Source organism: Rhincodon typus, chromosome 1 (genome assembly GCF_021869965.1).
Source record: "Rhincodon typus isolate 14 chromosome 1, sRhiTyp1.1, whole genome shotgun sequence".
Lineage (NCBI taxonomy): Eukaryota > Metazoa > Chordata > Chondrichthyes > Orectolobiformes > Rhincodontidae > Rhincodon > Rhincodon typus.
In genome coordinates, this window is record NC_063332.1 from 110,711,593 (window position 1) to 110,725,685 (window position 14,093).

The window sequence follows — 14,093 nt, forward strand, 5'->3', positions numbered from 1 at the left end:
AATGAAATTCCTTTCCTTCCCATCCCACCACCACCAATAGTCAAGGTGAAAAGATTAAAAGATTTTCTAATTAACCTGTTCAGTGATGTTATTACACAATTCTGATAACAGGTGGGAATTGAACCTAGGTCTCCTGATTCAAAGGTAGGGATACTACCACTGCACCAGAACAGCCCCATGTGAAGATCAACTAGAAATCTAAAATATGAAACTAACATCCTCCAATTTTCCCTTCCATTGACTTCAATGGGCAATAGGAAACAGTTTTTTTTGGGGGGGTGGTGGTGGTGGGAAGAGGAGGAAAGAAAACAATAACTATGGTTGTAAAAGAAAAGCAATTGGGATATAATATTGGAAAGCTGTGATGAGAATAGACAAGAGGAAGATAGCATAAACATTAAATGTTACTTCAGTACTTACTAAAGACATAGAACACGGACAAATGAAAAAGGGTATGTACTGAACAGACCTAGTCTGGGAGGCATTGCCCATCTGTATTTTAAAATAAGAGGTAAGAGATAGCAAAGGTATTACTCACTCACTCACTGAAAGCAAAGTGCCGGAGATCGCAGCAGGTCAGGCAGCATCCATGCAGAGAAAGCAAGCTAGCGTTTCAACTCGAAACGTTAGCTTGCTTTCTCTGCATGGATGCTGCTTGACCCGCTGCGATCTCCAGCATTTTTTGTTTTCGGCACAGATTCCAGCATCCACAGTAATTTGCTCCTGTATTATTTATTTAATTGGTTAGAAAAGTATGTAGCGTCAGAGATTGGCAGATGAGTACTTCTGTAATTCCTTTAAGAATGGGGACAGAACGTGTCCCAGAAATCATAGCTCAATCAGTGGTAGGACAAATAGAACTAGACTATAGAGGTTGGAAAATAAAACCAGAAAGTTTGAGAACCTCAGCAGGAGAAGGAACATCCACAGAGAGAGAAACAAAGTTATGTTTTGATTTCTAAAATATTATAAATATAATAATCACTAGTAACTATAGATTTCAAAATGAAAGATTTGCTTGACCAATGCTGCTGAATTTGAGAGATGGTAAAGCATAACAGTGGTAAGATTGATGGCATTTATCTAGAATTTCCAAATGCCTTTGATGAAATGCTCAAAATACCAAAATGAAACTGTCAGAGGATGTGGAGAAAAACCAGGAAAGTACTGGAGAAACTACAGGTCTGACAGCAATGACAGGGAAGGAGTATGACTTTTTTTGGGTTGAACTCATTTGGAATCAAAATGTTAACTTTCTCTCCCCAGATGTTCTTGCAGCCTCTGAGATGCTCCAACACTTTCTGGTTTTATCTACAATCCCCAGCATTTGCAGTACTTTTTTTTCCCCTTCCTAATCAGAGGATGTGGATTTGAAGCAAGTGGCAGAATGGATTGCCAGCTGGCCTCAAGGTACAGAGTAAAGTATTCATGTTCACAATTTACATTAAATTTAGTAGTAGTGTTTGGATTCTGAAATCTAAGTTGACAGACGACGCCAAATTGGGTGGATAGTCAATACTGAGGAGGACTGCAACAATTACAGGAACACTTAAAATTGACAACTGCTCAAATATTTGGAAAACTAAGTTAAACACAAATGAGGTAGTGGAAGATTTTGATACAGAATAGATACGGAATTGTACTGCTTGTGTAGCAGACAATAAGTAAGGCTACCAACATAAGATAGTCCCCAAGAAATCCAATAGTGAGTTCAGATGAAACCTATTTAATCCAACAGTGGTAATTGTGTAACATGCCACCTTAAGGAGTAGATGAAGTAAATAATAGCAACGTATTTAAAGGGAGGCTTGACAAACATGAGGGAGAAGGAAATAGGGAGTTTCAAAGAATAGATCCCTACAGTGTAGGAACAGGCCATTCAGCCCATCGAATCTACACTGACTCTCCAAACAGCATACCCCATGACCATGCATTTCCCATGGCTAGCCCACCTGCCCCTGGACAACATGGGAAATTTAGCATGACCAATTCACCTAACCTGCATATCTTTGGACAGTGGGAAGAAACCTACGCAGACATGGGGAGAATGTGCAAACTCCACACAGTTGCCTGAGGGTGGAATTGAACCCAGACCCTGGTGCTGTGAGGCAACAGTGCTAACCACTGAGCCACCATGCTGCTCCAATGGTAAGTCTAAATTAGAAAAGAAGGGAATGAAGCTTGAGTAAAGTATGAATGTCAGCATGGTTTGTTTGTGCTGTATATCCTTTATATGTAATCCTGTACATTGCAGGAAGCTGATTCACCACTCTCCATTTTGTGCCCCAAATTAAATTTCACTGTTAGCTGGGCTGAAAGAAGTGGGGTATTAAAAATGACTTCATGTCCCCATGAGGGTATAGTTATCGAAATGATTCTACATTTGACTGACAATTTAGTATACAATAAATGAGGATTCCATTCCAGTAACTTGTCTGGAATGAATACTCTGCCCGTATTTCAACTGCCAACGTTGGTGCCACCATTTACGTAGCTAATGTGGCTGTGCTTGGATCCTGCATATCTGTTTAAAAAGAAGTTCATTTTTTCAATATGTTATTCTTCATCGTGTGCTGCTTATTAAGCACTAAGAAATGGTTACATGTTGAAAACATGCCCATTATTTTTTCTATTTCTTGGGCAAAATATTGTAGATTTCTGTCAGTTGGCTTCTCCTGATGAAGGAGTATTCTTCCACACTGGGGAAAACATCAATCCTTTTACTTTATCCCTAATAGAGACACAATTAACAACACACAGGTGCAAAAAAGGATTGAGATGTTTTTCACAATATGAAATATACGGTGTCTGATGAGTGAACAATCAATTTTGCAGCCTGTAAGTTGATTTTCACCATTTCATTATAATTGTTACTCAACTTTCACAATTTTCAAATTTAAAAACATGAACTGAGTTAAATTAACTGGAGTTTGAGATAGCTTGAACTAATCAAAGCTTCTCTGCTTTCCTTAATACAAATGAAATATTCAATCCATTATAACCTTAACTTCAAGTTGAATTTATTGCTTCATTGGAAAGCAGTTATCAATGAATATAAACAAAGGGAGTATAGGAAACCAATCCCTCTAATCATATTGTTAAAATGAAAACTGAAGTTTGCAAAGAAAATAGTAAATATCAGCGCTCCCTATATGTAAAACAGTAGAAAGAAAACCATGAAGCAGACTGCGATCAATACAAAATGATAGGTTTAACAAATTATAATTAAACTAATAATAAGAAAAAGGAGACTTGCTCACTTTCAAGTCCAAGTCTGAAAAGTGCACTTTTTAAAACTTTATCGCAGCAATAAAAATAGACTATATGCTGGGTGTTTGATTCCCGTTCACACAGAAGCAGCCTAGCTGAACACAAGCTTTAAAACACAGTAATATCACAAAAATACAGGGGCATTTCAAATCCAGCTTTAAGCATGTAAGTCTTGACATTTTAAAACTGTGGCTGCATATTATGACGACTTGAAGAGCAGCAAAACACATTCTGACATTATGCTAGTCTGAAGATTACAAGCACATTCCACATTGGAATTCATTCGGAAACCCTTCACCTTAAATAGCAAGATACATAATTTACATAATCAAGTTCCACAATCCCTTTCTAATACCAATCTCAAATGTTAACCAGTAGTTGCAGTTCTGCAAGCTCATACTCTTTCATAACAATCGATCATTTTCACTAACATTTAGGGTTAATTAAAAAAAATCAGGATTTGTTGCAGAAAGTTATAAATTCTGTAAAATGCAGAATTAAGAAATGAAAAAATCATACAGTCCAATTCCAGACAATGGGAATAAAAATTTAAGGAGAGTGTCAGCTGGGATATCCCCTTCTACAATGGCTCAGAGGTATTGCATAGCATTGGGGAAAAAAGCCCAGTTTGTAAGGCCTTGTGGTGGAAAATGAGTTTTGTACAAAGTAGATATGGAATCTGTTCTACTGGAAGACTACTTATTCTACTGTTTGGAAGGAAATGGTGCTGCACCAAATGGATCAAAGTCACTGTGTTGCTGTGTAACAGTACATAATACTAGTTCAGTAAAGGGCACTGCCCCAAAATCATCTGTTGTTAGCCCTTCTCCAGCGAGAAATGCCCCATGTACAGAACCTGGTCTCGATCTGCTCGCGACTGGATGGTGTTCTCCTCGACAATCACTTAGCCCTTGATACTGAGTGTTTCTTTGAAGCTCTTGTGGATGGAATGGTTTGGCACCGAAGGGATCAAGCAAGCTTTCATCAGCAGGCAATGACTGACATTTCTCCTTTCCATCAGTAAGTGCTACACCAATATTCTCCTTGGAGTCAGATATGTTAAGGAGTTCATTACTACTTTGTGAATCACGCCTCCCTACTTTTTTATGCCTGCGCACTCGCTCTGGAGTTCTATAGGTAGGTTTGGAAGGTTTTCTCGTCGTCGTTGGTGTGCCATGATGTCGCTTGCCAGTTCCACCAGATGACTCTTGTTTGGTGCGCCGTTGCCGAGATGAAAGTTTCTGTAAACTGCGTTGCTTCATCTTGTGCAGTTGACTGGCTGTGATCTCTTCAAAAGGAACATGTCCAAATACATCCTCATTGCTTTCCTTTCTGTACTGTACAGTCTGAATTGGCTGGAATGGAGCGGAACCAAACATGTCTACATCATTAGGTGAGACAGGTGGTGTCTGTGTGAGAGTACCCTGACTATATTGAACCGTTTGAGGTAATTTCTTAGTAAAAGGTGCATTGCTGAATACATCAAACTCTTCCTGCTCTTTATGGGTGGCTGATTTGAAACACGTATTTTGAAAACTCTCTTTATTTTCTAATCTTTCGCTGGGTTGTGCGTGCTGATGCAAACCAACAAATGGCACAGCACCGAATATATCAACTTCACCCTGTAATGTTTTGCTCCCTTTAACTTGAGGTGAATCTGGAGGGGTGATGAGTGCTGTTGCTGATTCAGCACTTGCAATACTTTCAGCGTCAGCATTGTATTCTAAACCTGGTTCTGCTATACTATACATCTCTTTCTGTTCATAGTCTGAATCAGAGCTGTGTTTTTCTTCCTCATCCACTTCTTCGTCTTCATCGGAGTCCATTAGCAGAGGTCTCTGCCCAAAGGTTTCTGCTTCTACGTCATTAAATTCACCTTGTTCACTATGAAACTCCTCCTCCTCTTGTTCCTCCTCTTCACTGCTCTGAGGGGTAGGTGGGTCAGACTCAAAATCACTGTCTGAGTCTTGACCTTTTTTATTATGGTCTTGCTGCATGACTAAATTTGAGTCATTTCTTCTCCCTTCTTTGCTTTGACAAGTGAGTGACAGGACACCTTGTCCTTGTTTGTCAATTTTAAATCCACACTCTGAAACAGTACTTGAAATTGTTGCATTTTCTTCACTTTTTCCATTTGAACCTAAAGGATAAAGTTAAAAACAAACATTCACCATTATGAAAAGATTAATAAGACAAAAATTTAGGAATAAATTGTAAGCATCAAGAGCACTGGTTAATTTCCACGCAGACCCCAATTCACATCCCGCTCAGAGGAAACAAAAATTTTCTTCCAAATAAAAGTTTTCTGGAACTTGTCCAAAATGAGCTTGGCAGTTTAATTCAATTTCTGGTTGACAAAATAGGCCCTAATTTAGGAACCTTGTGCAGAAAGACCTCAAGAACAGCTGATGCTCTACTAAGAATGTAACAGAAGAATATAATTGCAGTAGCATAGAAGGTCTTTCCTTTCCTGCTAGTTATGCTGAACTCTGTAAATGCTTGACACCTTGCTGCTCCACATGTAAACAGTTTAATTCCTCTGTATTAAATACTCACAATCTAATTAGCACACACAGAAGAAAAGCACTTCACAAGCATCTGAAAGTATCTAAGAAGATTACATTTATGGTACAAAAACTAGAGAAAATGTCAAAATTCATCTTATGATAAATATTTTTCAAGCTAGTACACAAAACACAAACTAGTTTGGTTAGTAGATTTTGCTGTTTTTGGTGGAGGGATTACAGTAGGAAAACCAAATAAAATAGAGTCCAATTTAACAGGACACCTGCATCAATTTTTAAAACTCACAATGTAAAAAATGTCAGAACAAGCAAGAACTGCAAATGCTGGAGTCAGAGTCAATACATGTGGAGCTAGAGGAAGACAGCAGGTCAGGCAGCTTTAGAGGAGCAGGGAAGTCAACGTTTTGGGTATACACATTTCAGAGCCCTCATGAAGGGTATAAACGCAAAATTTCAACTTTCCCGCTCCTCTTGTGCTGTCTGACCCACTGTGTTCCTCCAGTTCCACACTGTAGTTGAAAAAAAATGTCCTTCGAGGAAGTACTCTCAATTAAACATTGTACTGGACAAGCAAAACTACACCTGTAACAAAAGCCAAGTATGTGGATGGTGGAAATCTGAAACAAAATCAGTTCTATTTTTAATTCACTCATTGGTGAGGGCATTTCTGGCCAACAATTATTGTCCATCCCAGAGTGAAGTTAAAAGTCAAACACATTGCTGTGGGTCTGGAGTCACATGTAGGCCAGACAAGATAAGGATTGCAGTTTCCTTCCATGAAGGACATTAGTGAACCATTTGGGTTTGTCCTGACAATCGACAATGGTTTCATGGTCATCACTAGACCTTTAATTCAAATTCCACCACCTGCTGTGGCGAGATTCAAACCCAGGTCCCCAGAACATTTTTTGGGTCTCTGGAATAACAGTCCAGTAATAATACCATTAGGTCATCACCTCCACCAATATGAAATGGGTAGAGGGAGAGAAACAGTCAACTTTCAGCTTACATGATCTTGCATCAGAACTGAAAGGTCATCGACCTAAAAGCTGATTTCTTTTCTTCAAATATTCTGTCTAGTCAGTTGTATATGTCCAACATTTTTGTACAAATGTAAGGAGATCATTCAGCTAGTTTTTCAAATGGAATACAAAGTTCATTGATAAAGACCACAAGACTGTAAGATATAGGAGCACATTAGCCTATTGAGTTTACTCTGCCATTTGATCATGGCCGGCGTTTCTCAACTCCATTTTCCTGCCTTCTCCCGTACTGCCAATCCTCTTACTAATCAAGAACCTATCTATATCAAAAAAATTGGGTAGAATTGTTTTAGCTTCTTTGTAATAAACTTCTGACATCCTTTACAAAAATATACAAATTCTGCTTTCCAAGTTCATCAATACAATAAAAAATCTAAGACCCATTTGTAAAAACCACACAATCTTAATATTTACTGTTCTGAATGAGGCTTTTTATGTAGCAATGAGCTGCCATATGTCAATATCCACAATTCTTCTGTACATTTAGAAATACTAAATAAAGTAATTTGGTCCTCTCACAAGTACAATATATTAGAACATGTCTATTGTCTGGCACATCCTGCACTTCAGACTGGTCCATATGAACCTTGTGACCATTAAATTTCCAATATAATTGCAAGTGTCAAGAATCAAACGGGCTTCTGCTAACCATTTGTTCCAGGTGACTGCCACAATGCTCCAAACCTGTTCCAAATTAACATTTAGCCCCCTCCAGTCTTGCTAGCCATCAAGACAGAAGTTAATGACAGCGAATTTCAAATATGCAGAGACTCTTATAGAATGAGAATAGAAAGAACAAACCTGTAATTATATAATACCTTTCATGACCATTGACTGTCGCAAAGTGCTTTGCCAGCCAATTAAAGTACTTTGGAAGTGTAGCCACTGTTTTAAAATAGGAAAGGGGTCGGCCAATTTGTTCATAAATTGTGCATAAGCAAGTTCTACCAACAACAATGCAATAATGCATAGATTCTTTTCAAGTGTTATTGGTGAATGGTTAACTTTTGGCTAGCAAAGACTCTAGAATGAAACCCGAGTCCACAACTTTACAAATCATGAGGCAACGATGCTACTGACAAATATAAGGCAGATGTTTGAGAATATTAGTTTTATGTAAATTTTGAGTTAGATGGCAGGAAATTTTACAGGACAAGGTATGTCAACAGGCTCCTGTACACATACCACATTTAGACTGCACAGACACTATTCAATGGATAATGATGCCCAAGCTATGGTGAGGCTGATGGCAACATTGTCTTTTTATGTAAAGTTGCAATGCCCACTTACTACCTTAGACTCAAAGAAGTGTATCCTAATCTTAAATAAGACTGTGGCTTCAAGCTTAATTCAAGGGCTGGATTTTATGTAAGCTTTTGTAGTGGGAACCATATAATCGCAACTGAGGGCCTGCATCAGTTTCCTGATTAAACCTCCTCCAATTAAATTAGAACAGAAGGGGTTGACAGGGGATTCCTGGTCATCAGCGCCAGGATGTCTATTTGCTTCATTAATGAGCCAAGTGACATCCGTTATCTCTGAGCCCACCGCAGCTTAGGGGTGGCTCAGAAATTAAATGGAGATTGTAGAGTCTTGTGACAGTAAATACTGTCCCTACCTCTGGGCCAGAAGGTACAGGATTAGTCTCACCTGCCCAGAGATTTGTCACAAATTTTTTTTAAAATCAACCTGTTTGGACATGTTAATGATCTTGTTTTACAGTAACAAAAGAACATACACTCTAAATGCTACATTCTATTTCCAACAAGTTCCTTATCATCAGAAACAGTTAAAAAAGTGTACCCCATCTGCTACACAATCGCACAGTAACCATGGTGATAACCATGCCCAGCAAGCTGTCAATAAAACTATTTCAAAAATATAGGAACTAAAACATTACCTTACAAACATGCAAATTATGATCTTAAACTAAACATGGTCTGAAAAACTATTAATCCATTTGATAGCAGTTTGAAAATGTAAATCTGTGTAAGTCACTATAAAATATGTATTTTAATATCTCTTGCAAATGCACAAAGATTACTACAAATTTCAATCATGTACACATTTCTAAATACAATTCCTAATCTCTAATAGTGGAACACAAGAGAATCTTTAATCAAATCTTTAAAAATAAAAGAACCTTTTTTTTTTGATGTTCTTTTTCCAGACAACAGATTAAAATTGATGAATGTCTTGTAACTTGTAATTACATGCCTTCTGCTGATTTATCAGCAGTAACATTTGGGCAAGTAACTTGGAGCTATATTTAAATTGGAAACATACTGTCAGTCCAAAGCTATTTGCCACATGTTTCTTATGACGGTTACCATTGTAGGTGAATTCCCCTCAGTCTGTTTCAATGTGCTTCTATTCTACCGAATTTAGAGATACACCAGCTGCTTAAGTATTTATTTCCTTTGAAATTACAAGGAACTGAAAGCATTCCCCTTCACTCATGTCCCCCGAGAACAAGATTAGGAAGCAATTAACAGTAAGACAAAAACATTAAAACCTGTTTGAAGATCATTTTATGCAGAAATCTTGTCAATATTCAACTAAATGTTGATTGAAAGCAATGAACCGAAATAGATTGATGAAAATATGAAATATGATCTCACATCTGATGATGCTCTCTCTCAACATGAGAAGTAGAAACAATATTAGCACAAGGTGAAGTAAACAAGCACATCCTTCTTGTGTCTAAGAACGATACTGTTCCATTTTTCAGAACTCAGTTCTGGTCAGTGTTCAAATTTTCACCACTATCAATAATCTATAGTCAGGTTGAGGAGATTTGGGATGTGGGGTAAATATGAAAGGTGCAGGTTTATTCCAACCCACACCACACTTCCTATTTAGATGTCTTGAAATAATTGATATTTTATCCATGAGCATTAAAAGATCTTTTCCCAACAATATCCAAGATATGTACTCACCCAGAAGTAAGCTGCAGTTTTAGGAACCATATCAGAATACTTGCAAGCACTTTTGCCACTTCTGGAAGCTTTCAAGAGTAATTCCAACCTCCAAATTAACATTTCTAAACATAGTTCTAGGAAATTAGCATGAATACTGAAATTCTCAACCATGATCTTTTGTAAGGAAATTCAATTTTTGTCCTGTGTTTCATATGGGGTGGCAAGGACCAAGACTGCAATTGCTCCAGAGATCTGTACTGTACTAATAGTGACTTATTCAGATTTATTTGCAAATTCTAAAATCATCTGCATTTGAAAACTGCTATATCATTCCACACCAATAGTGATGCAGAGCCACACAGAAGAAGCGAACTTGAACTGGAAGAAGGAAGAGTGCTTCGATCCTCGTAACCTGTATGCCTCTGTCTGAGTCTTTTTGATCTGTAGATACTTTGCTTGCTATGATCTGCCTGTACCATTTGTAAACAAAGCTTTTCACTGTTTTTCGGTACGTGACAATAAATCAATCAAAAAGTTCTATTTGTACAAGTGTCACACTACCATTCAAGGGCAATTATATAAACTAGGAAGTGTGTGAAGATACAATTGAGGAAATAGTATAATTAACTAACAAATACTGCATGGTTCTTGAGAATGATGGGGAAGGATATGTGTCAAGAGTTAATCTGCCCATGAGGGGCTTTGGCAAACTGATACTGATGTAAAAATAACATTTGCTAAGAACATGTCAACAATGACTTTTGTATCCAAATTTTCGTTGAATGTTCAGTTAAGATGGTCTTAAAATATAGGAAACTTTTTAAAATATTAAAAGATGTACTTTTCAAAATCAAAATCGTTCTGAAGCACTGAAATCTGTCCATTGTGAGTAGAGTAGATGCCAATAAACAGAGGAAAATTAGTGTGAGATTCAGAATATCCCCTTATGTACACTATAGAGTATCCAAGCAAAATAGTAATTCAAAAGTATGAATTTAGGAGGGATGTACCAGATAATGTTATGGTGCCCAGTGGATAAAACCAAGTCCTAACTAAGTACACACACAGTGGATTAAAGTGAATATTAAGGATTGCAATCATAGAATGAAAATTCTGTTAAATCATTCCATCACTTTCATAGTCAAGAAAACAACACTAATTTACCATGTAATGTTAGAACCCTCAATGATTTTTTTTATTATTTTTATTTTATTCTTATCAATTTTAGTTTGGAGCTGTAAACTGTGAGCTGAAGATGACCTTTGGACTGCAGGTAGCAGCTTGTTAAAAAAGGAACAAATAAGCTGTTGTTTGTTTGAGAGGCCGAGTCGGAAAGTTAATTGCAGGTTGGTTCTTGATCAAATGATTCTACAGAATCTCCGACAGCAGGGAAAGCAGTGCGTTTAACCAGATGGCAAATGTTTGGCCATTAACGAGGTCAGTACCTGAGAATTAGTGCCAGCATATATGGGAGGGAACATGATGGTCAAACAAAGAGGGAAGCTGAAAGTTTTGTATCGAGGAGTTTCCAGGAGGGGTTTAGCTGTTGATGCTACAGCTTGACAATGCGAAATTCCTTGCCTAACCTCCCATTGTCCACTACTGGAAATTCAAAGAATAGAAACTTAATTATAAGAATGATTGAAACTTCCTCAGAGTGAACTGAAAGGTATCACTGATCAATGTCGTCAGAAAGTCAACCAAGAAACAATTGTACATGCCTGTGGAACAATACATCTTGAAAACTGCTTAAGTAACCTGGCTAGCTTGGTTTTTTCTTTTTAAAAAATGTTATCCCCTTTTTGTGTCTGTCTTTTGTGTGACTGGGGCTGAGACCAAAGGTTATTGGATTTAAATCACAGACATTGATTAGATTACTTCGTTGTTTAATTTTGTTCTGCTAAAGTTACTGTTTTGTTAATAAATTATTAAGTCTTTTGTTTGAGCTACAAACCAGGAGTCTAGAATCGATTAGCCACAAATCATGAGGTTGGTTAGTCAAAATGTCTGATTAGGAACCATTAGGGTCAATTTTGATGGTCTTTGATCGTTTTGATTCTAATGTGTTGCAAATACAGATTTGGGGAGACTGCTTTGATTTGGCTGTCTCCATATCTCAAGTGATTAACAATCATTGTTCCACGTAGAATTTTTACTGAAGTTCAAAGTAGCCATGATCATAAACTTTATATAATCTTTACAAGGATCAGACTAACCTGTTTCAGAAACAAATGGAATACAGCCAAACAAGTCTTCCTTAACTGGGGTCTGTAGAATAGGACGTGGCTCAATTTCTGTCTCTATAGAAGTTCTCCTCTGCTCTGGTTTACCTCAAAAAGGAAGAAAAAAATGGCATTTTCTGTCTGAAAACCACACCTCAGTTCATACACAGAATAGCTATTTAAATAAACAACACACTGCATTAGGAAAATCAATATATTTCCTAATATTGCACAAGTTTGAACCAAAGGCATCATTATTTTTAAAATTTTATATTACATTACACATTGCACTAATTAGCTGGTACTGACCCTATTACTTGAGTTAGCATTTATTTAAAAGCTAAACAGTTCTACACTTGTACTATCACATCAAGAGCTGCTTAATGAATTTAACACTTGGGTCAATTTAAAGTTTTCTTCCAGGTTTTAGGACCAGAAATAGCAAATCTTCAATAGACTGCCAGCATAGAAGACAAATACAGGTGTTGCTATCTAAAATTATTTTGCAACATCCTTTGTCCTTTTCAAATCTATCGGACTGTAATACAATAAAGCCATTTAGAAACGCTTTGAATCATCCCGTTTAATCATAAAACAATACCATATATATTAATAGGGCTCGTGGATAACTCCTATTTCCATGAGGACAAGGTTCAAGAACAAGAGGTGGAAAACTATTTTCCTGCACCTCTGTTCACATTGCTCCAGACTTTCCTATGAAGACAGGAATGGACCAAGCAACGATTGCAGTTGGACTGAAACACGAGGGGACAACCTGGAATAGCCTCCTCGATTTCCTTGGTGATTGTTGGTTGAGCACCTCAATATAGTCTTCCAGTGAAGCTGCAGCTATAAACAGACCCTGAATCCCAGGCATCCAGCTGCAGAGCCAGGGGTACATCAAAATTTTAATGATTACATCACCTCCTTACTGGAGATTTCTAGTTGACAATCACTGCTATTCTCAATCACCAGTCAGGAAAATACAAGCCTGTAGTGCAGCTTAGTCAATGGCACCCAGGGTGAATCAACTGTACACAGCAGGCAGGTGAGAGTGCATAGGAGGAAGACTATAGAAAAAGTTATAGTAACAGGGATCTAATAGGGGAATAAATATATATTTTTGCATTTGCAGGATGGTATGTCTGGCACAAGGGTTCAGGATGCAACTACATGGTCAAAACCTTTGTTTTGTGTGGGTGGGAGTTGGGTGTGAGTGTGTGGGTTTATGAATGGGTGTTTGTGTGTACAAACGAGAACAACCAGTGGTCTTGCTCCATACAGATACTAAAGATATATACAGAAAAATGGGATGAGCTTTTAGGAAGCTAGGAAAGAGAACAAGCAGGACTTCAAAAGGTAGTATTCTCCAGATTGCTCTTGGTTCCAGGTACTATTCAGTTTAAAAAAAATAGGGCAGATGAGTACGTAACTAGAAATACAATTCTGAGGAAAGGGTCTTATATCACTGAGTCAAAGAGTCATGTATCAGGCTAAGCCAATGAGCTCACAGAAGTATTCTAGTGCTCTAGTTTAAACTCATTTGGCAAAAAGAGATAGTGTGCTTTTTTTTTAAAGAAAGCCATAACGGCATAACACATAGGAGCAGAAATTAGGTTATTCGGCCTATCAAGTCTGCTCTGCCATTCAATCAAGGCTGATAAGTTTCTCAACTCCATTCTTCCGCCTTCTCCCCATAACCCTTGATCCTCTTGACAATCAACAGCCTATATATCTGTCTTAAATATACTCAATGACCTGGCCTCCACAGCCTTCTGTGGAAATGAATTCCACAGATTCACCACTCTCTTGCTGAAAAAGTTTCTCCTTATCTCCATTCTAAAGTGTCTTCTCTTTACACTAAGGCTGTGCCCTCGGGTCCTAGTCTCTTTGCCCATTGTGAATGGGCCAGTCAGTATCAAGCATCTATTTATTTTAGGAGAAAGTAGGAACTGCCGATGCTGGAGTCTGAGATAACAAGGTGTAGAGCTGGATGAACACAGCAGGCCAGGCAGCATCAGAGGAGCAGGAAAGCTGACGTTTCGGGTCTGGACCCTTCTTCAGAAAGAAGGGTCCAGACCCAAAACGTCAGCTCTCCTGCTCCTCTGATGC

General features: G+C 37.9%; 1 protein-coding gene across 1 annotated transcript in view; it reads right to left on the reverse strand.

Moving 5' to 3' along the window:
• Window positions 1-78: 78 nt before the first annotated feature.
• bmp2k (BMP2 inducible kinase) overlaps window positions 79-14,093 on the reverse strand; it is a 56,132-nt gene continuing 42,117 nt past the window's right edge. Inside the window, exons 16-17 of the mRNA XM_048604663.1 lie at window positions 11,976-12,089; window positions 79-5,410 (exon numbers count right to left, since the gene is read on the reverse strand). Of these exons, the coding sequence (XP_048460620.1) occupies window positions 3,975-5,410; window positions 11,976-12,089 (1,550 nt within the window). The 3' untranslated portion in view covers window positions 79-3,974. The remainder of the gene's footprint in view (window positions 5,411-11,975; window positions 12,090-14,093) is intronic.